The sequence below is a fragment of the Geotrypetes seraphini genome, chromosome 10, assembly GCF_902459505.1.
Source record: "Geotrypetes seraphini chromosome 10, aGeoSer1.1, whole genome shotgun sequence".
NCBI lineage: Eukaryota > Metazoa > Chordata > Amphibia > Gymnophiona > Dermophiidae > Geotrypetes > Geotrypetes seraphini.
The window spans coordinates 1,703,836-1,727,685 of NC_047093.1; the positions used below are offsets into that span (position 1 = coordinate 1,703,836).

The following is a 23,850-nucleotide window of genomic DNA, read 5'->3' on the forward strand; positions in this document are numbered from 1 at the left end:
GAGAGATTGGAAAAATTGGGTCTCTTTTATCTGGAGAAGAGGAGACTTATAGGGGATATGATAGAAACTTACAAGATCATGAAGAGCATAGAGAAAGTGGAGAGGGACAGATTCTTAAAACTTTCAAAAAATAAGAGAACAAGAGGGCATTCGGAAAAGTTGAAAGGGGACAGATTCAAAACGAATGCTAGGAAGTTCTTCTTTACCCAACGTGTAGTGGACACCTGGAATGCACTGCCAGAGGACGTAATAGGGCAGAGTACGGTAATGGTGTTTAAGAAAGGATTGGACAATTTCTTGCTTGAGAAGGGGATAGAGGGGTATAGATAGAGGATTACTACACAGGTCCGGAACTGCTGGGCACGATGGACCTCAGGTCTGACCCAGTAGAGGCATTGCTTATGTTCTTATGTTTTGTTTCAGTTTCCACCTGCTGGTCATGATGAGATATATACCCACTTGTAAGATTAACCTCTACCGGTCTGGAGAGTGCTAAAGAAAGAGGAAATTAAAATGGCTTATCAACCTCCCCCCCAATCACCACCACCACCACCACTGACCTCAAGGTTTCCAGTACATGCAAAAGAATTTAAGAAATATTTGTGAAAAGAAATCCATAAAATGGCAATGAAGGGGAAGGAGTTGCTGATGAGAGATTTTAGACTGTTGGATGCTAATTGAAGTATCCCAATTCTATGCAACTTAACCACTACAGCACAAGTCCTTTAACCAGGGCCAAGTGCCTCTGAAACACAGTAAATGTGCGCCCTAAACTTCAGAAGTTGTAAGCCCCTCCCACCTCCACATCATTTGACTTGCGAGGCCAATCACTGATCTCAATATAGCATGGTACCGTCAATAAGTCAGCACAGTTTCTAATGACACAGTAACACAAACTGTCCGGTTTGCTCAACTATTATTGTTCATGCTATACAAGACCTAACAGCTGATCTCCGAGGTCCTCTCCTAATATTTTCTATTAAAAAGAGGAGAGAAGTCAGGTATACCTGTTTGGTTTTCTCCTCCTTCAGAATGTTGATCTCTCTACTGAGAGTTTGTGTCCTGCTCTGGTTCTCCTTCAGGGTATTTTGCCTTTCCTGGTTGTGTTCAATGGCTTGATCTGAGAAAAGAGAGAGTTTATTAGGCAAAGGCTAGATGGCCATAATTTTTCTATAATGAGAGTTTTTCTTTTCGAACTGCTGCCTTATAACCATGCTAGAGAAAGATCGTAAATCCATGTGGAGTTCCTCAAGGTTCGCCTTTATAATTATAATAATTTTATTCTTATATACCGCCAAACCTTCAGTTCAGGCGGTTTACAATAAGAAAAAAGCTGGACATACAGCGAATTACAATAAATATCATATGTTTCTCAGAAAAATACGGATTACAATTGAATCTAAATTTTTCCCAAAGGCGGTTCAAAGTTACCTTGCGTCACTGGGAAACTTGTTGCAAAGTTTAAAACTAAGATTTTATATTTATGCTGATGACATCACCGTAGTTATTCCGTTTATATGTCTGACAGCTGAGATAAAAAAACTCCACATATCTATTATTTTAAACCAGACTGAACTATGGATGATTGATTTCAAATTAAAACTAAACTCTGAAAAACCCAAATTTTTCCTTGCTAATCCCAATGACAATATTAAAGATACGCTGATACATCTGAATGGTTTGGACTATCCTATTGACCACTCCATAAAAATTCTGGGAGTGACATTAGATGAGCACCTTACTTTGGAGCAACATACAGATTTGTTAGTCAGAAAATGTTTCTCGGTCCTAAGTAAACTCCGAACCATTAAGATATATTTTGATGCAGTATTGTTCTGCTTGTTAGTCCAGTCATCTATATTAAGTATCCTTGACTACTGTAACATAATTTACTTAGGTGCCTATATAAAACTTTTAAAAGATTTGAGGTTGAGGGGTGGTAGATTCAGGGGCAATGTTAGGAAATTCTACTTTACGGAGAGGGTAGTGGATGCTTGGAATGTGCTCCCGAGAGAGGTGGTGGAGAGTAAAACTGTGACTGAGTTCAAAGAAGCGTGGGATGAACACAGAGGATTTAGAATCAAAAAATAATATTAAATATTGAACTAAGGCCAGTACTGGGCAGACTTGCACGGTCTGTGTCTGTTTATGGCCTTTTGGTGGAGGATGGGCTGGGGAGGGCTTCAATGGCTGGGAGGGTGTAGATGGGCTGGAGTAAGTCTTAACAAAGATTTCGGCAGTACCGGGTAAAGCTTTGGATTCTTGCCCAGAAATAGCTAAGAAGAAAAAATTTAAAAAATTTAAAATTTAATCAGGTTGGGCAGACTGGATGAACCATTCGGGTCTTTATCTGCCATCATCTACTATGTTACTATGTTATGTTACTATTACGAGTGGTACAAAATTCAGCAGTACAGTTGATTTTCGGTTTGAAAAAATGGGAGCACATCAGTCCCTATTACCAAAAATTACACTGGTTGCCGATGGAGGCAAGAGTCCTGTTCAAATTTGCCTGCGCCAGTACAATATCCCAAATATCCTGATGCATAGGAAAAGAGCGGGAAACCGTACTGATCCCCCTAAGAAGAGGGTCCCCCACATACAGAGTCTCCTGTGGCGCTTCTTCAAAACACAGCACCGAGGAGACCTGCTGAATCAGGTCTGTTAGCTCATCCCTCTGAAAAAGGCGCACTATGGTCGCCTCTTCGCTGGAAGACAGGAAACCCGCCGCCAGCAGCCATCCCCTCGAGAGGATCCTGGAATTCCTCATATTGGCCCAGATCCTCATCCAGGACGCCACGTTCCTCAGATCACCAATCCTCATCTCAAGCCACCCTCAGGTGCTTGGACGAGGGAGGAGGAAGAGGGAATGCCAAAGGAGATGAGGGAGGCAAAGCCACAGGGGGTGCAGAGGAAACACACACACCCCTGAAACCCCCTGGGTGCACGTGGGACCCCCAGCCTCCTGAAATTAGGCTCTACACAAAGAAAAAATTGCATCAGGGAAAAAACCCCCAGGGGTCCCAAGGGACTCTGCCATAGCAGTGGACCCAGCTGAAACCTGCCCCTGTTCTTCCAATACTGGGGGAAGGTCACCTGAGGTTGAAAAAAATGGAGGGGCCAGACTGAGAAAATGGCGAAGTTCCCACCAAAAACAACCTCTTCAGGGCCTGTAGCAGCTGGGAAGCCTGAACTGTCCCAGTCGCTAAGCAGGCAAGCCAGCATCAGCTGTTAAAAAATCAGCTGAGAGGGAGTCCCGAGCCAAACCAGCAGAAAGGGAATCCTTTGTACCCCTACCGTTGGTGGCTGAGAAAAACCCTCAGTGGGCGGTGAGGGAAGACCGGGCTTCCCCACTGCTTCCAGCCCACTCGTGAGGCACTAGCGGTGGGGAGCTCTGTGCACCTGCAGCCACTGCCGACGAAGCTCCACTACCGCACCAGCCTGTATACCGCTTGCTCAGGCTGGCCGCGAGTGCCTCGCGTCTGGAGCACTTTTTCCCCTGTGAAGTGCTCACTGCTCCATATACGACCTAGCTAAACAAAAAGTGCCGGTTAGCAAAAAAATACAGTAAAATACAGAAAAGTTGAAGGGACAGCAACCCTTCAGACCGGCACTACCTCAGTATTTTTTTTTTTCACAGAATAGACTCCACAGGCTCTCAAAGTAATATGCCTTGCTTGAATTAGGAGGCAAGGATTACTGCTGAGGTTCCTCTAAAAAAAATGGGGGAGGTGGAGGAAATGGGGGGAGGGACCCAGCACAAAACCCACTGGGTTTGACACCCCCGAGGTCAGACAGAGCCCTAACAGGGCCCACCCAAGCTCAATCCAGCCAAAAACGAGGACTAGAAACCCTAAACAAATTCCAACAGCCCTACCAAGGGAGATGGGTACAGCTCACTCACACATGCTGGAGACTGAAAGAAGACTGATAGGAATAGGGGAAAGTACCTCTTATGTACTACTAGTCTTTAAGCCCGTTACATTAACAGGTGCTAGAATAGATGTGTCTGTCTGTCTTTCTTTCTTTCCGTCTCTCTCTCCTTTGCCGCTGTCTGTCTTTCTTTCTATCTCTTCTCAGCTGTCCACCACCATCCCTTGTCTGATCCCTGTGTCCAGCAGTAGCGCTTTCTTTCTCTCTCTCTCCCCTTGGCCCCTGTGACTGTCTGTCTTTCTTTCTGTCTCTTTCCTTGGCCGTTGTCTGTCTGTCTTTCTGTCTCTCTCTCTCTCTCTCCCCTTGGCTGTTTTCTTTCTGTCTGTCTGTCTTTCTTTCTGTCTGTCTCTCCCCCTGGCCCTTGTCTGTCTGTCTTTCTTTCTGTCTGTGTTTCTCTCTGGCCCCCTGTATGTCTGTCTTTCTTTCTCTCTCTCTCCTTGGCCACTGTCTGTCTTTTTTTCTTTGTCTCTCTTTCTCTCTCTTTGGCCGCTGTCTGTCTCTCTGGCCTGTCTGTCTTTCTTTCTGTCTGTCTCTCTCCCTGGCCCCCTGCCTGCCTGTCTATCTCTGTTGCGCCATGCCTGCCTGTCTCTCTGTTGCTCTCTTCTGTCTTCCCCCCCCCAGCAGCCCCTTTTCCCTCTCCCCCACCACTTCCCTGTGCAGCAGTAGCAGCCAGACGCCTTGCAGCACCCGTACCCTGTCCGCCTCGTCCAGGCCGAAGAACACCCTCCTGCCGTTGCTCTCGGCAGTGAACCCTCCTTCTTTTGCTCTTACCGCCACCTGTCACCGCCACTGCTCAAACCGCTGCATGCGCCACAAATAGAACACGGTCACGGAGGCACACATCATGGAGGCAGGATCACGCCGTTGTAAGTGCACATGCGCGCCTAGGGTTTTATTATAGAGAATTCCACAGTTTTGTTTCAGTCTCCACCTGCTGGTCATGATAATAATAATAACATTATTCTTTTATACTGCCATAACCAAAAGTTCTAGGCGGTTTACACTAAAAAGAGCTGGACAATCAGCGAAATAGCACAGTTACTTACTGTAATAGGTGTTATCCAGGGACAGCAGGCAGCTATTCTCACATAAGGGTGACGTCATTGACGGAGCCCAGATGCGGAAGCCTCACAAGCAGACTTGCTTGTAGAAACTAGAAGTTTTGAGTCGACCGCACCGCACATGCGCAAGTGTCTTCCCGCCCAGCGTAGGGCGCGTCTCCTCAGTTCAGATAGCTAGCAGAGAAAAGCCAACCAGGAGAGGTGGGTGGGTTGTGAGAATAGCTGCCTGCTGTCCCTGGATAACACCTGTTACAGTAAGTAACTGTGCTTTATCCCAGGATGAAAAAATGAAACGCGTCGGTGGGGATTGAGCCAGACCCAGTTGCTACGTAAAATAAAAAAGATAAGTAATTGCTACTTTTGCTACTATTGCAATTATATTATGAAAAACTAAGCACAAGCACTTTATAAGTTGTTTATTGATATACAAAAAAAGAAAAAAACAAAATTACACGTTATCGGTTCCTATGAGGACAGCTACCATACGTCAAAAACTGTGTGGCAAACTGAGGAACTTGAGTGTAGTTTTCTTAACACTTTCTATCTAAATGTATCATTTGGTGGCTAGTTTAAGTCTTACACTTTTATCCCAGGACAAGCAGGCAGCCTATTCTCACATATGGGTGACCTCCAAGCTAACCAGAATGGGATGGTGGGAGAGTTGGAAATTAGGAGAATAAATTTTGTAATACTGTCTGGCCAATCTGGCCATCCCATCTGGAGAAAACATCCAGACAATAGTGAGAAGGGAAAGCATGAACCGAGAACCAAGTAGCAGCCTTGCAAATTTCCTCAATAGGTGTAGATCTGAGGAAAGCTACTGAAGCTGCCATTGCTCTGACTTTATGGGCTGTGACTCTACTGTGTAGGGGTAATCCAGCCTGGGCATAGCAGAATGAGATACAAGCAGCCATCCAGTTGGAGATGGTACGCTTAGAGATCGGATGTCCCAACTTGTTTGGATCTTAGGAGACAAAAAGTTGAAGAGCAGTTCTGTGTGGTTTGGTGCGTTCCAAATAGAAGGCCAAAGCACGTTTACAGTTCAGAGTATGAAGAGCTGATTCTCCAGGATGAGAATGAGGCTTTGGAAAGAACACTGGAAGAACAATAGATTGGTTGAGATGAAATTCTGAAACCACTTTAGATAGGAATTTAGGATGAGTATGGAGAACCACCTTGTCATGATGGAACACAGTGAAAGGTGGATCAGCAACTAAAGCTTGCAGCTCAATGACTCGTCGAGCAGAAGTGAGGGCAATGAGAAACACCACTTTCCAAGTGAGATACTTCAGATGAGCCGTAGACATTGGTTCAAATGGAGGCTTCATCAATTGAGCAAGAAGAACATTGAGGTCCCAAACCACTGGAGGCGGTTTGAGAGGAGGGTTGACATTGAAAAGTCCTTTCATGAATCTGGAAACCACCGGATGAGCAGAGAGGGGTTTCCCTTCAATAGGCTGATGGAAAGCCGCAATTGCACTGAGATAGACTCGGATTGATGTAGACTTGAGGCCAGAATTGGATAAGTGCAAAAGGTAATCCAAAACAGAAGATAAGGAGGAATGCTGAGACTCCTTATCATAAGGAAAACACCATGTAGAAAATCTAGTCCCTTTTTGGTGATAGCATTGTCTAGTGATAGGTTTCCTAGAAGCCTCTAAAATGTCTCTGACAGGTTGGGAAAACTGAAGAGGAGTCATGTTGATAGGTATCAAGCTGTCAGGTGTAGAGACTGCAGGTTGGGATGAAGCAGAGATCCTTGACTCTGTGTAAGCAGAGATGGAAAAACTGGTAGACTGTATGGCTCCCTGCTGCTGAGTTGAAGTAGAAGGTTGTCTCGGCCTCCGAGGAGCAATCAGAATCATGGTGGCATGATCGTTCTTCAACTTGACCAGAGTCTTGAGTATGAGAGGGAATGGAGGAAATGCATAGAGGAAGAGATTCGTCCATTCCAGAAGAAAAGCATCTGCCTCGAGGCGATGAGGAGAGTATATCCTGGAGCAGAACTGAGGCTTGTGGTTTGTGGTTGTGGGGAGCTGCAAAAAGGTCTATCTGAGGCATTCCCCAATGTGAAAAAATGTGATGAAGAGGCGAGAAATGAAGAGTCCATTCGTGAGGTTGCAGAAGATGACTCAAGTTGTCCGCCAAGCAATTTTTCGCCCCTTGGATGTAGACAGCTTTGAGGAAGGTGTTGTGGCAGATTGCCCAGTCCCAAACATTCAGAGCTTCTTGGCAAAGGGAGGCAGATCCTGTCCCTCCCTGTTTGTTGACATAATACATGGTGACTTGGTTGTCCGTCCGAATAAGGACTACTTGGCCGCGAAGAAGATGCTGAAAAGCGTTGAGAGCCTTGATAGATCGCTCTGAGTTCCAATAGATTGATGCGACACCAACGATCCATACTGGTTCAGTGGCCTTGTGTACGGAGACCATCAAGATGAGCGCTCCAAGCATAGGTCGAAGAATCTGTCATGAGGACCTTCTGATGAGGGGGCGTTTGAAACAGCAAGCCTCTGGAGAGATTGGAAGAGAGCATCCACCAACGGAGAGACTGCTTCAAAGGAGTGGCTGTTATGTGTTGAGAAAGTGGATCACAATCCTGCGTCCATTGAGAAGTCAGGGTCCACTGAGGAATTCTGAGGTGAAGTCTGGCAAAAGGAGTCACGTGTACTGTGGAGGCCATGTGACCCAGCATTACCATCATGTGTCTCGCTGAGATGGAAGAGTGGGAAGACACTGTATGACAGAGTTGAAGGAGAGCATCCAGACGTTGTTGTAGAAGGAATGCTCCGAGTTGGATAGTATCCAGAACAGCTCCAATGAATTGTAGATTCTGAGAGGGCAGGAGCTGGCTTTGGCTTAGGTGTGACAATAGAAGCAAAGGATTTTTCATGTTCAGACAATTTCTTGGTGGCTGCCTCGATAGATTAATTGAAGAGGTCATTGCCTGCACAAGGAATATTAGCCAAGCGGTCCTGAAGATTAAGATCCATGTCAATAGTACGAAGCCAGGCAAGGCCAACACATTGCTACAGAACAAGCAGCCGCCTAGGCAGACAACTCAAAGGAGACACGCCCTACGATGGGCGGGAAGGCACTCACGCATGCACGGTGTGGTTGACTCAAAACTTCTAGTTTCTACAAGCAAGTCTGCTTGCGAGGCTTCCGCATCCGGGCTCCGTCAATGACGTCACCCATATGTGAGAATAGGCTGCCTGCTTGTCCTGGGATAAACAATAATACAATAAAAAATGCAAATATTTGTAAAATAGAATTTCAATAATAAAACTCACTAAGTAATAAACTTATCGAACAAAGTGGTCTTAATTAATTTCCGAAAACTGCAATAGGATAATATAGCTTGCTGAATACATGTGGTGACTGTAGATTGCTGCAGGGAGATCATTGCTGGAGGCGGGACCAGTGGAGGCATGGTGGATTGCTGCTGGTGTTTGCCTAGGATGGGGGCGGCGTCTGCTCTCTCACTGGAGAGGAGCTGGTGGTGTCTCCGGCTCTGTGGAGTGGAACCATGCCGTGGACTCCTCCTCCCAGTTGTCCGATGGAGGCAGAGTGCTGCATTCTTCGGGAGCTGCCCATGAGATCCGCCGCCCACTGAGAGCAGTGTGGCCCGGCTCTGGATTGTTCTATCTCTGTGCATCTTCTGCCTGGAAGCGATGAGTCAGGGCTGCAGCAGCTGGAAAGCCCGAGCTGATATCTGTCCAGTCTGGACTTTTGCTGTTGAGATTATTTAAAATATGCTGAGGCAACAGAGCTGCTTCAGGAAATTGGACTTCTGCCATTTATTTGATTTTGTTTTTCTATTTTTTCTTCCAGTTTATTAATTATTTTAAATTTTATTCCATTGTTTTTACCCCTATTCTTATTTTATTAACTGAATTCTATTGTTTTAACAGATCCTCCCTTCTTTTTCACATATTACTTTAATTCATTTAGATATCAGTTACATAGATGATGCTCCTATCTGTAAAGTTAGGAATTTCTATGAAATATTCTACATACTTCTCTCCTCTCCACTCCTTCCTGCCCTCCAAAGTCCTCCCTACCCTCTTCTAACCCTTTCCTCTTTAATGTCACTTAGAGCTTGTATAGGTATATGTGACGCATAAATTGAAGAAATAAATAAATAAAAATTTACCTAACCAAGATTTTTGCCTACCAGCTTGAAATGCTAGGGTCCTATCTAAGAAGGTTATATATCTACACCCATTAATTTTTGGTTAAGCAAATAAGTAGAAGTTTCTAGTTTCTCTTGATGGTCTATGCAACACAAAATAAGGAAAGAGTTAAGCTGGAGACAATCCCGATATCAGCTTAAAGCAGATACAAGAAAATTTGAATAATACTCTTGCCTCCAAAGGCAGCCAATGAAGTAAACAATAATATGGACTTGTAAGATTAACCTCTACCGGTCTGGAAAGTACTAAAGAATGGAGGTGCTTCCCACCAAATCATAGCAAAGCCAGTCGAGAAAAATGCCCCTGAAACTTGTAGCAGCTGAGAGAGGCCTGAACCGCCCTAGCCACTAAAGCAGGCAAGCCGGCAGCAGCGGTAAGGGAGTCACCAGCAGCTTCGGCAGTAAGAGAAAGTATTTTCCTGACCATCGGTGGCTGAGGAAAGCCCTGTGTGAGTGGCAAGGGAAGCCCGGGCTTCCCCGATATCAGCTGCCGGCATGCAAGGCACTCGCAAAAGGGATCCCTGGACGTTAGCACCCGAAGCCGACGAGGATTTTCCTTCACAGCGGCTGGCACCACAAACACAAGCCGGCCTCATCGACCTTATGTCTGGAGTACTTTACCCCTTTAAAAGTGATCATTGTGCAGTACGTGACCTAGCTAAGGAAAGAGTGCCGGTTAACAATAAAGCTATTCTCACTAGTGGGTGATGTCATCCGGCAGAGCCCCGATGCGGACGTCTCACAAGCATACTTGCTTGCAGAAACTTCAGAAGTTTCGAGTCGCCCACACCGCGTATGCGCGAGTGCCTTCCCGCCCCATGCACCGGGCGTGTCTCCTCAGTTCAGATAGCTAGCAGAGAAGCCAACCCAGGGGAGGTGGGTGGGACGTGAGAATAGCTGCCTGCTGTCCCTGGATAACAACTGTTACGGTAAGTAACATTGCTTTATCCCAGGACAAGCAGGCAGGTATTCTCACTAGTGGGTGACCTCCAAGCTAACCACAATGGGATGGAGGGAAAGTTGGCAACTTAGGAGAATAAATTTTGCAATACTGTTTGGCCAAACTTTCCATCCCGTCTGGAGAAAGTATCCAGACAATAATGAGAAGTGAAGGTATGAACCGAGGACCAGGTAGCAGCCTTACAAATCTCCTCAATCGGTGTCGATCTGAGGAAGGCTACAGAAGCTGCCATTGCTCTGACCTTATGGGCTGTGACTTTACTATGAAGGGGTAATCCAGCCTGGGCATAGCAGAAAGAGATACAAGCCGCATCCAGTTGGAGATGGTCCGCTTAGAGATAGGGCGTCCCAACTTGTTCTGATTGAAGGAGATGAAAAGTTGAGGAGCAGTCCTGTGTGGCTTGGTGCGCTCCAGGTAGAAAGCCAAGGCACGTTTACAGTCCAGAGAATGAAGAGCTGATTCTCCAGGATGAGAATGAGGCTTTGGGAAAAACACAGGAAGAACAATGGATTGATTCAGAGGAAATTCCGAGACCACCTTGGGGAGGAATTTGGGATGAGTGCGAAGGACCACCATGTCATGGTGGAATACTGTGAAAGGGGGGTCCGCAACCAATGCCTGAAGCTCACTAACTCGACGAGCAGAAGTGAGGCCAATGAGAAGCACCACTTCAGAGGATACTTCAGAGGAGCCTTGTTAAGAGGTTCAAATGGAGGCTTCATAAGCTGTGAAAGAACAACATTCAGGTCCCAAACCACTGGAGGCGGTTTGAGGGGAGGATTGACATGGAAAAGTCCTTTCATAAATTTGGAAACCACAGGATGAGCAGAAAGAGGTTTCCCTTGAAGAGGCTGATGGAAATCAGCAATAGCACTCAGATGGACTCGGATCGATGTAGACTTGAGGCCAGAATGAGAGAGGTGCAACAGATAGTCCAAGACAGAGGACAAGGAGGCATGTCGAGGCTCCATATGATGAGAAACAAACCAAGTGGAAAATCTAGTCCATTTCTGGGAATAGCATTGTCTAGTAGCCAGCTTCCGTGAAGCTTCTAAAACATCCCGCAAAGCTTGTGAAAACTGAAGGGGAGTCACGTTGAGAGGAACCAAGCTGTCATGTGGAGAGACTACAGGTTAAGAACATAAGAACATAAGCAATGCCTCCGCTGGGTCAGACCCGAGGTCCATCGTGCCCAGCAGTCCGCTCACGCGGTGGCCCAACAGGTCCAGGACCTGTGCAGTAGCCCTCTATCTATAACCCTCTATCCCTTTTTCCAGCAGGAAATTGTCCAATCCTTTCTTGAACTCCAGTACCGTACTCTGTCCTATTACGTCCTCTGGAAGTGCATTCCAGGTGTCCACCACACACTGGGTAAAGAAAAACTTCCTAGCATTTGTTTTGAATCTGTCTCCTTCCAACTTATCCGAATGCCCTCTTGTTCTTTTATGTTTTGAAAGTTTAAAAAATCTGTCCCTCTCTACTCTCTCTATGCCCTTCATGATCTTGTAGGTCTCTATCATGTCTCCTCTGAGTCTCTGCTTTTCCAGGGAGAAGAGCCCCAATCTCTCCAATCTTTCATTGTATGAAAGGTTTTCCATGCCCTTAATCATGGGATGAAATAGAGATCCCTGATGCTGTGTAAGTAGCGATGGAAACACTGGCAGAAGGAAGGGCTCCCTGCTGCTGAGTTGAAGTAGAAGGGAGAACCAAGGTTGCCTGGGCCACTGAGGAGCAATCAGAATCATGGTGGTATGGTTCGACCAGAGCTTGACCAGTCTTTTGAATCAGAGGAAACGCATAGAGAAAGAGATTCCTCCAGTCCAGAAGAAAAGCATCTGCCTCGAGGCGGTGAAGAGTGTAGATCCTGGAGCAGAATTTAGGCAGCTTGAAGTTGTGGGGGGCTGCAAAGAGATCTATCTGAGGTGTCCCCCACAGAGAGAAGATGTGATGAAGGGGCATGGAATGGAGAGTCCATTCGTGAGGTTGGAGAAGACGATTCAAATTGTCCGCCAAGGCATTTTCCGCACCCTGAACGTAAACAGCTTTGAGGAAGGAGTTGTGGCGAATCGCCCAATCCCAAACTTTCAGAGCTTCCTGATAGAGGGAGGCCTGTGCTCCTTTGCTTGTTGACATAATACATGGCGACTTGGTTGTCCGTGCGAATGAGAACCACCATGTCATGAAGGAGATGCTGAAAAGCAGGGAGAGCATTGAAAATCGCTCTGAGTTCCAGTAGATTGATGTGACACAGTCGGTCCGCATTGGTCCAATAGTCTTGAGTGCGTAGACCATCTAGATGAGCCCCCCAAGCGTAGGTCAAGGAGTCGGTCGTGAGAACCTTCTGATGGGGAGGCGTGTGAAACAGCAAACCTCTGGAGAGATTGGAAGAGAGCATCCACCAGCAAAGAGACTGTGTCGGAGCAGGAGTGACCTGGATGTGACGAGACAGAGGGTCGGACATCTGCGTCCATTGAGTCGCCGGGGTCCACTGAGGAATTCTGAGATGAAGTCTGGCAAAAGGAGTCACATGTACTGTAGAGGCCATGTGGCTCAGAAGAACCATCATGTGTCTCGCCGAGATGGACGGGCAAGAAGACACTGAATGACAAAGACGAAGAAGGGCTTCCAGGGGCTGTGGAGGAAGGAACGCTCTGATTTGAATGGTATCCAAATGGTGACCTGTTTGGGCCGCCGCGGGAGCGGACTGCTGGGCAGGATGGACCTATGGTCTGACCGGCAGAGGCACTGCTTATGTTCTTATGTTCCAGAACAGCTCCTATGAAGGGAAGAGTCTGAGTAGGTTGCAGATGGGATTTTGGGAAGTTGATCTCGAACCCCAGACTCTGCAGGAACCAAATCGTCTGGCGGGTCGCCTGGACGACTCCTTGAGATGTGGAATCCTTGATGAGCCAGTCGTCGAGGTAGGGAAACACCTGGAGACCATGGTTCCTGAGTGCTGCAGCCACTACCACCAGGCACTTGGTGAAGACCCTGGGAGACGAAGCCAGGTCAAAAGGAAGCACTCGGTATTGAAGATGAAGATGTCCCACCCGAAATCTGAGGTATTGACGGGAGGCCGGATGGATGGGAATATGAGTGTAGGCCTCCTTGAGATCCAGAGAGCATAACCAGTCGTTCTGCTCGAGGAGGGGATATAGAGAAGCCAGGGTTAACATGCGAAACTTCTCCTTGACCAGAAACTTGTTGAGGTCCAAAATAGGACGCAGATTGCCCGTCTTCTTCGGAATAAGGAAGTACCGGGAGTAAAAACCCTTGTTCCTTTGGTCCAAAGGGACCGGCTCGACGGCACGGAGCCGGAGCAAAGCCTGAGCTTCCTGGAGAAGAAGGGCGGTCTAGGTCAAGTTGGAAGGATACTCTCTCGGAGGATGTTCCGGAGGAACTTAATGGAACTGAAGAGAATATCCCTCCCTTACGATGGAAAGGACCCAGAGGTCGGTGGTAATAGTCATCCATCGATGATAAAAATGATGGAGACGACCTCCGATGGGAAAAACAGGGAAAGGCAGAACGACAGTGGCAATGCTCTCTACAAGACAGTCAAAAAGGCTGAGGAGCCTTCGGTACAGCAGAAGATTGAGGTTTTTGCTGAGGTTTCTGCGGGTGCTGTCTCTTCACAGGCTGCCGGATAGTAGGCGCCTGTTTTGGTGGGTAACGCCGCTGATAGATCAAAGGCGGGCGAGATGGACGAGCAGGAGCAGGCTTGGGTTTCGGACGGAGATTGGACTGAAACAACTTTTCATGTTCCGACAGCTTCTTAGTCGCTGCCTCGATGGACTCGTCAAAGAGGTCTGCTCCGCGCAGGGGACGTTAGCAAGCCTGTCCTGGAGATTCGGGTCCATATCGATGGTCCGAAGCCACGCCAGACGTCGCATGGCCACCAAACAAGCAGCAGCCCTCGCAGCGAGGTCAAAGGCGACATAAGACGACTGCATCATCTGCAGGCGAAGTTGGGACAACGAAGCCAGCACTTCTTGGTACTCAAAGCGAGCATGAGAGTTCAAATACGGTAGAAACTTCTGCAGAACTGAGAGGAAAAACTCGAAGTAGGTTGCAAAATGGAAACTGTAATTCAGGACTCGAGAGGCCATCATCGAGTTCTGGTAGATGCGCCTACCAAATCTGTCCATGGTCTTGCCCTCCTGGCCAGGTGGAACGGAGGCATAGACCTCGGAGGAATGAGACCGCTTCAAGGAAGACTCCACCAAGAGCGATTGGTGAGAGAGCTGGGACCTCCTGCACGGACTTCGTGGTCCCTGGCGCCGAGGTGCTTGGGCTTAGAAGCCTTGGGCACCTTGAGCACCACTGGGGGAATGGGAGGCTGCGTTACCTGACCTGAGGAGACAGCGGAAGGCACCGCAGCAGGCGTCAGGAGTCGAAGCCGGCACAAACGAAGCAGGCTTGAGGAGACTCGAGGCCGAAGTCAAAACGGAAGTCGAAGGCGCGGCGCTCTGCGATGAGGACAGCTCCGGCGATGCCTCCATGCTGAACAGCGACTCCCACAAGATGCAGCGACGCTTGAAAGCACGTGCTGTAAATGTGGAGCAAGGCCGGCACGATTTCGGAAGGTGTTGAGGCCCGAGACACTGAATACAGCGTCGATGCAGGTCCGTCAACGAAATCTCGCGCTGGCACTCGACACACTTCTTAAAACCGGTAATAGGCCGGGACATAGGCCGAAAAAGCTCTGCCGCAAGATCGAAGCCGGTGGCCTGCCCAGTCGAACGGTCGGAAAAATTTTTATTTTATTTTTTTTTGAAAAATAAGAAAATGCAACAAGAACCAACAATAATGAGTAAGAAAAACTCAAAACCACGGACCTAAAAGGCAGAAGTGAAGATACTTCGTGCAGAATCGAAGACGGACTTCTCGGATCCGCGGAAAAGTAAGAACTGAGGAGACACGCCCGGTGCATCGGGCGGGAAGGCACTTGCGCATGCGCGGTGTGGGCGACTCGAAACTTCTAAAGTTTCTGCAAGCAAGTATGCTTGTGAGACGTCCGCATCAGGGCTCTGCCGGATGACATCACCCACTAGTGAGAATACCTGCCTGCTTGTCCTGGGATAAAAATCAACTACAGTCTATTGAAGGCTTCCGTTCAGATTGGCACTGCCTCAGGTTGTTTTTTTTCTCTCTCTGTCAGAACAGACTCCATAGGCTCTCTAAGCCATATGCCTTGCCGGTATCGGTGGCAAGGCTTACAGCTGAGGCACCTCTACAAAATTTTGGGGAGGTGGAAGAAATGGGAGGAGGGACTCAACTCATGGCCCATCAAGTGACACCTCTGAGGTTGGATGGACCCCCGAAAGGGTACCCGCAAGCTCAGTCCGGCACCAGATGGGGACAAGAAGGCCACTAAACAACTTCCAACAGGCCTCTACTAACCCAGGGAAGACTGCTTGGAGACTGAGAACAGACTGAATATATTAGGGGGAAGCACAGCTACTTATATTACAGTCAAAAAGTTACGTCTCAGTCTCCACCTGCTGGTCACAGTGCTGGTCTGGAGAGTTGCTGAAGAATGAGCACTTTTTCCCTTTAAAAGTGCTCATTGCGCAATATGTGACTTAGCTAAGAAAAGTGCAGGTTAACAATAAAAAAAATCACTTGTAGTACAGCCAAATGTTTGTCTCAGTCTCTGCCTGCTGGACATGGTGAGCTATTTCCTATCAGTTATCTGTGCCAGTCTAGAGAGGTGCTAAAGAAGAAAGCATTTAGAAACAGTATTTTTGCTAAAACTGATGTGGTAGAGAAACAGATATAAAACAAAAAGCAGGGGGAAACAACAGGAAGTAGAAAACAGTGGATCCAAAATAGAACATGCCTGGATGATACATGAAAGTTGCAGTAATTGAAATAATCCAACGAAGTCAAAAATATATTGAAAATGTGTCCTTTATTGAAAAACACAAAACGGCTGGACTCTCATAAAAAATCTGCAGTATAAAGCAAGGAACCAATATAGTTCATGTTTCTGCAAAAAGCATTCTTCAAGAGTCTGTAAAACCTTAAGACACATCTAATGTATACAGAGCAACAGTAATAATAATAACTTTATTCTTCTATACTGCCATAATCTTGCGACTTCTAGGCGGTTTACAACTGAAGAGAGCTGGACAATCAGCGATTTACAGTATGCAGATAGAGAAATTACAGTATACAGAATCTTAGAAATGCAGCAATTATAATATACAGTTTGTTTAGAAATTCAGAGAGGTCCTTTTTGATAAAGTGGTGAATTACATAATACTGTTTGTTTAGAATTTTTTCAGGGGGGACATATTAGATAAAAGAAAAAGGAAAAAGAGAGGTGTAGTTGAAGTTTAGTTGACATATTTGTCGAATAAGGCAGTTTTTATGGTTTTTCTAAAGGCGACGTAGGTCATGTCAGCTCCATTTATGTAGTTACAGCCTGAAACGTGGGTTGAGAAACTTCAAGATGAGCACATCTCACAGAACTCTTGCAAACAAATACAATAGGACATGTACCAACATACCAACTGCCTTCAAGATGTCACTAGGAATATTGTTTCCAGATAGCTCCAACTTCTCCAATGTCTTATTGTTATGCAAACAGTTCAGTAAGGCCCGTCCTCCCAGAAGCCCAATATTATTCCAACGCAGGTCTGAGTGAGGAATCAAGAGTACCATTATTAGCAAAATCATCTTTTGAAATTAAGTATTAGTAAAGTAGTCTGGTACCAGCTAAAAACATACAGATACCAGGTTAGTGCAAGCTGACGCTATTGAAGTGTTTTATTAGTAACTGGGACCTGGCAGTAAAATAATGTGCATTAACAGTGTTAGCTTGAAGTAGTGTTGGCACCACACGAGTCACTGTTAGCTTGAGAGAATCCTAGAAATTCACCAAACTCAACTTTCTGCCAACAGCACTCGCTACACAGTAATGAGCCCTCACCGCTTGGAAGTAATAACGAAAATCCCTTTCTCAGCCCACAAATGGCAGGCAATAGACAGGGTCACTGAATTATCATTTTATCCTCATACAGCATTAAGCCACCATGTCCTGCAATATATCTTTCTTCTGAACACATACTCTACAATAAAAATATGCTTCAATAAAGCACAATTACTTACCTGTAAAAAGTGTTATCAGAGGACAGCAAACAGATATTCTCATGTGGGTGACATCGACAGAGCCCGTATGGACAGTGCAAAAAGAGTACTGTCACTTTAAGAATTTTCATAGTCTTGAGACTGCCTGTACTGTGCATGTGCTGGTGCCTTCCCGCCTGACATCAGCTCATGGGACAGTCAGTTCAGTAAAAAACTAAGAAGCCAACTAAGGGAGTACAGAGGGTCGTGAGAATATCTGCCTGCTGTCCACCATAACATCTTACAGGTAAGTGTACTTTATCCTAGGACAAGCAGGCAGCATATTCTCACATGTGGGACTCCCTAGCTCAGTGTTTCTCAACACGCGGTACGGTACGCAGGCCACTTGTTGGGGGTATGCTGCCTGGCCGCTGTGGAGGATATTCCCTGTCTGTCAGTAGAAGCCGCTGTCATCAGGGATCTCCCTGCTGAAGCTGCTGCCAGGGATTCCTCCCTCCCTGCCCGCAACCCTCCCAAAGCCGACCCAGTTCCTTGATGGAGTCACACTCGCTCCCTCTTCCCCCAGCAAACTCCTTGCAGGGATGCGACTCACACACTGCACGTAAGTAGCTGACCCAGAAACCTCCTCTCCAACATCAGAGTTGAAGTCAGAGAGAAGGCTTGTGGGCCAGCCACGTGCAGCATGTGAATTGCTGCTTGCATTGTCCCCGTACGGAGTTGAGAAACACTGCCCTAGTTGAACTATTGGGTTGGTGGGTAGTTGTCATTTAAACAGAGAATAAATTTTGTAGAACCGCTTTGCCAAACCAACTATCTCATTTTGAATAGTTCACCAAATAGTAGCAAGATGTTAAGGTATGAACTGAGGAACAGATGTCCACAATGGGAGTGGGTTGTAAATGAGCTACTGAGGTTGCCATTTATAAGGAATAAGTTATTCTTACCAAAGAATTTAGCAGAGACTGTGAAGCAGAACAATGATTTATTCTCTCTTGCAAGACAGGGTGTCCATTCGCAAATGCAAACTACGCATGCATAGCTCAGTATAATCATTCATTATATAGTTATTTCTGATCCCTCCTGTTCACGTACTCATTGGTTAGAGTATTGTCAGTTCACAACCTATCAAATGTCTTCTGGACTTCTGTTTTCCACACCTGTTTATTTCTCCCATTACTCTTATTCCTCAAACCCCCAACTCTATTTACTATTTTCCACATTCAGTACTCCCCCAAAATTCATGGGGGTTCTGTTCTAGGAACCCCCGCGAATTACAGAAAAACGCAAATACGGTTTTTCGCCTGTCAAAAGGCAGGGGAGGCAGGAGAGGGCAGCTGGAGCGCCGGCAGGTGAAGAAAATCACTCACGGTCTGCTCCGACTGCCTCTTCCTGTAGTAAAGTCAGGCTACACCAATCAGGAGTTGTTTTGACAATCAGCTCCTGATTGGTGTAGCCCGACTTTACTACAGCAGACCGTGAATGAGCGAGTCTGTGAACTGCGAATTCGAGGGGAAACACTGTATGATTATTCACCTGCCCTCTCCTTCTCATCACATGCTCATCCTTCGTGCTACATTCAGTGTCCTTCAATTTAATTAACGCTGAGATGGCATTTCCTGCAGTTACTGGAGGCATGGTATTCATGTACTATAGTTACAAAAACTATTCTAAGAGTGCCTTGCCCCATCCCTCACTGTTTCTGTTAGCATCAGCAGCAATTAATACTTCTATACGCAAACAGTACTGGTACAGGCTTCCCCCTACTGTTTTTATATGTTATTACACTCTGCAATAATTAACACATATACCTGTTGGAAAAATATGTTAGTACCGAGGTGACACTCAGTTATAAATGTTATTTCTTGTTACATTTTTAACACATTGTTCTAATTTTATGTGCCGTGAAACAACCATTCAAAGTTAGCCCAGCCCAAGTTTAACAAAAGGATATAGAGTCTGTAAGCCAGATAGAAATGGTTCTCTTGGCAATAGGAGTTCTTAGTCTGTTAGGTTCAAATGACAGAACAGGTGAGTGGAAGTTCTACGAGGTTTTGTGCAATCCAAGTAATAAGCAAGAGCATGCTTACAGTCCAATATATGCAAAGCCACCTCACCAGGATAGGAATGTGATCTTGGGGAAAAAATAGGCAGGTGAAATTCCGAGACAATCTTAGGGAAAAATTTTGGATGGGTGTGAAGAACCACCCTATCATGGTAGAAAGATGGTCATTTTTCTCAAAGGAGGAGAGTAAACAGTGGAGTGCCGCAGGGATCTGTACTGGGACCGGTGCTATTTAACTTATTTATAAATGATCTGGAAATTGGAACGATGTGTGAGGTGATTAAATTTGCAGATGACACTACTGTTCAAAGTTGTTAAAACTCATTCAGATTGGGAAAAATTGCAGGCAGACCTTATGAAATTGGAAGACTGGGCATCCAATTGGCAGATGAAATTTAATGTGGACAAATGCAAACTGATGCACATTGGGAAGAATAATCTAAATCACAGTTACTGGATACTAGGGTCCACCTTGAGGGTTAACGCCCAAGAAAAGGATCTGGATATCATTGTAGACAATACGATGAAACCTTCCGCCCAATGTGTGGCAGTGGCCAAAAAAGCAAACAGGATGCTAGGAATTATTAAAAACAGGATGGTTAACAAGATTAAGAATGTTATAATGCCACTGTATCACTCCATGGTGCGACCTCACCTTGAGTATTGTGTTTAATTCTGGTTTCCTTATCTCAAGAAAGATATAGCGGCATAAGAAAAGGTTCAAAGAAGAGCAACCAAGATGATAAAGGGGATGGAACTCCTCTCGTATGAGGAAAGACTAAAAAGGTTAGGGCTCTTCAGCTTGGAAAAGAGATGGCTGAGAGAGATATGATTGAAGTCTACAAAATCCTGAGGGAAGTAGACGGGTACAAGTGGACTGATTTTTCACTCCGTCAAAAATTACAAAGACTAGGGGACACTTGATGAAGTTACAGGGAAATATTTTTTCACTCGGAGAACAGTTAAGCCTTGGAACGCATTGCCAGAGATTGTGGTAAAAGCAGATAGCGTAGCTGGTTTTAAGCAAGGTTTGGACAATTTCCTGGAGGAAAAGTCTATAGTCTGTTATAAAGACATGGATTTTGGCCAGGTACTAGGGACCTTGATTGACCACTGTGAGAACGGGCTACTGGGCTTAATGAACCATTGGTTTGACACAATAAAGCTATTCTTATGTTCTTATGTGGAGGGAGTTTCAGAAACTAGAGCTTGAAGCTCGCTAACTTGGTATGAAGTAGTGATGTAAAGTAGAAATACTACTTTCCAGGTGAAACTTCAACAGTGTAGATGAGAGAGGGTCAAATGGAGGTTTCATAAGGGATAAGATAACATTAAGGTCCCAAATCACTGGCAGTGTCTTAACTAGAGGCTTGGTATGAAGAAGCCCCTTTCTAAATCTGTATGGGGTGTGCTGATAAAGGTTTGTTATCTAAAACATCAAAATGCCATTACTGCACTGAGGTGAACAATGACTGATGTAGTTTTAAGACCAGAGTTAGATAAGTGTAAAAGGTAATCAAGCACTGACGAAATAGGACATGAAACTGGATTAAGCATCTTGGGATTACATCAGGTTCTGAGTTTATTACAATGTTCTAAAAGTGTCAATGATAGCCAACATCGGCTTTGAGAAATCTGAAAGTTCTATTGGATGGGCGACATGCTGTGAGAATTAAGAAACCAAGGTTGGAATGTAGAAGAGAGCCTTCATTCTGCTTCAGCAATGTTGGAAAGATTGTTAGAAGGGATGGGTTCCTGAACACTGCATCACAAAATACGAGGGAATCATGGTTGGTGGGGCAACTGAGGAGCTATTAGGATCATGGAGGTTTGTACTTAGCGACCCTTAACAGAATCTTTGCTAGCAGAGGAAATGCATAAAGATATTGGCAATTGAGAAGAAATTCATCCAACTCTAGGCGAAGGTAAGTGTAGATTCTGGAGCAAAATAGTGGAAGTTTGTGATTAAAGGGGGGACAAATATAGGTCTATCTCTGGCTTTCCCCACTCTTGGAAGATCTGGCAGAGAGTGTTGGAGTTGAGAGACCACTTGTTCGGTTGGAGAAGTCTGCTCAATCTGTCAGCCAGGATGTTTTGGTTTTCCTCTAAGTAAACTGCTTTTAGGAAAATGTTGAGAGAATTCCAGATTTGAATTGCTTCCTGGCAGAGTTGGTGAGATCCTGTAACATGGCTACTTGATTGTCTGTTTGAATCAGAACTAAGTGGTTGAGGAATTGGTCTTGAAATGTGAGACGCATATTCTGAATTGCTCAAAGCTCTAGGAGGAGATCTGTGTGTAATTTTCTCTTGGTTACTCCAGAAGCCTTGAGTATGAAAACCTTCCAGATGGCCCCCCCCATATGAGCATGGATGTATCCATTGATGTGGTGGAGTCTGAAAAAAGAAGGCATCTGGTTAGATTGATGGGGGAAAGCCACCAGAGTAGAAACTAATGAAGGTTGGATTTTATTTGTATCTTCTGAGATAATGTTCCATAAAAGTGAGACCATTGGGACAACAGAGTCCATTGACGAATTCTGAGATGAAGACGGGCAAATGGGGTAACAAACTGTGGCTGCCATGTGGCCCAGAAGATGTAGCATTTGATGTTCAGTAACTGTTTGACTAGCTGAAACAGTTTTGCAGATCATGCCGCTGTACCGGGCCATGGTGCGCCCTCACCTGGAGTACTGCGTCCAGCACTGGTCCCCGTACATGAAGAAGGAAGGGTCCATAGAAGAGCGACTAAGATGGTTAAGGGGCTGGAGGAATTGCCGTACAGTGAAAGATTAGAAAAACTGGGCCTTTTCTCCCTCGAATAGAGGAGATTGAGAGGGGACATGATCGAAACATTCAAGGTACTGAAGGGAATAGACTTAGTAGATAAGGACAGGTTGTTTACCCTCTCCAAGTTAGGGAGAACGAGAGGGCACTCTCTAAAATTGAAAGGTGATAGATTCTGTACGAACTTAAGAAAGTTCTTCTTCACTCAGAGAGTGGTAGAAAACTGGAACGCTCTTCTAGAGTCTGTTGTAGGGGAAAACACCCTCCAGGGATTCAAGACAAAGTTAGACAAGTTCCTGCTGAACCAGAACGTACGCAGGTAAGGCTAGACTTAGTTAGGGCACTGGTCTTTGACCTAAGGGCTGCCGTGGAAGCAGACTGCTAGGCACAATGGACCACTGGTCTGACCCAACAGCGGCAATTCTTATGTTATGTTCTTATGAAAGTTTTGGAGTTTTGCAGTAGGAAGGCACAGGCCAAAATAACATCTAGAAGTGCTCTAATGAATTCCAGAACTTGTGAAAGCTGTAGTTGAGACTTTTTGTAACTGACTGCAAAACTGAGAAGTTCCTGAAGATGCAGAGTGAACCTGATCACTACTTGTGCAGCCTGCAAGGTCAGGGCTTTTATCAACCAGTTGTCCAGATAAGGGATTACATGGAAGCCGGAAGAACAAAGTGTCGAAGCTACTACAACTAAGCACTTCATGAACAATCTGGATACTGAAGCGAGTCCAAATGGGAGTACTTTGTATTGGAAGTAGCGTGTTCCTATTCTGAAACAAAGATATTTCTTATGTATAGGGTGGACAGGAATGTTGAGTATAAGCTTCCTTGAGATCCAGAGAGAAGAGCCAGCCAATCATTCTTTTCCAACAGTGGAAGAAAGGTTCCCAGAGAAACTATGCAAAACCTCTCCTTCACTAAGTATTTGTTGAGTGCTCGGCGGTCTTTCACAGTAAGAGGAAATACTTGGAGTAGAACCCTCTGCCCCTCTCTTGCATAGGGCCTTTTTCTACAGCATTTAGCTGGAGGAGGGCCAAGAGCTCTCTGGTGGAAAGTGAAAGAGGACGATCTGGAGGTCTTCTTTGAAGATGGAGAGTATAACCCTGTCTGATTATTTGAAGTACCCAATTGTTGGATGTGATGAGGGCCCACCATTGGTATTACTGGATTAGAAAGCCTCCAATGGGAAAAGAGTGAGGTTGATGAATACTGGTTAAGCTCTCTGTGATGGAGTCAAAAAGCACTGTTACTTACCGTAACAGGTGTTATCTAGGGACAGCAGGCAGATATTCTTAACTGATGGGTGACGGCACCGACGGAGCCCCGGTACGGACAATTTTAGAGTGATTGCACTCTAAGAGCTTAGAAAGTTCTAGTTAGGCCGCACCGCGCATGCACAAGTGCCTTCCCGCCCGACGGAGGCGTGCGGTCCCCAGTTGAGATAAGCCAGCTAAGAAGCCAACCCAGGGAGGTGGGTGGGACATAAGAATATCTGTCTACTGTCCCTGGATAACACCTGTTACGGTAAGTAACTGTGCTTTATCCCAGGACAAGCAGGCAGCATATTCTTAACTGACGGGTGACCTCCAAGCTAACAAAAAGAGGGATGGAGGGAAGGTTGGCCATTAGGAAAATAAATTTTGTAAAACAGATTGGCCGAAGTGTCCATCCCGTCTGGAGAATGCATCCAGACAATAGTGAGATGTAAAAGTATGAACTGAGGACCAAGTAGCAGCCTTGCAGATTTCCTCAAT

The 23,850-nt window shown here is 45.8% G+C and overlaps 1 protein-coding gene across 2 annotated transcripts in view; it reads right to left on the reverse strand.

Annotated features, from left to right (window-relative positions):
* Positions 1-23,850, reverse strand: part of LRRC45 (leucine rich repeat containing 45) — a 231,711-nt gene that overhangs the window by 161,205 nt on the left and 46,656 nt on the right. For both annotated transcript variants that reach the window (XM_033961545.1, XM_033961547.1), the window contains exons 5-6: positions 16,666-16,794; positions 1,008-1,120 (exon numbers count right to left, since the gene is read on the reverse strand). In XM_033961545.1, the coding sequence (XP_033817436.1) occupies positions 1,008-1,120; positions 16,666-16,794 (242 nt within the window). The remainder of the gene's footprint in view (positions 1-1,007; positions 1,121-16,665; positions 16,795-23,850) is intronic.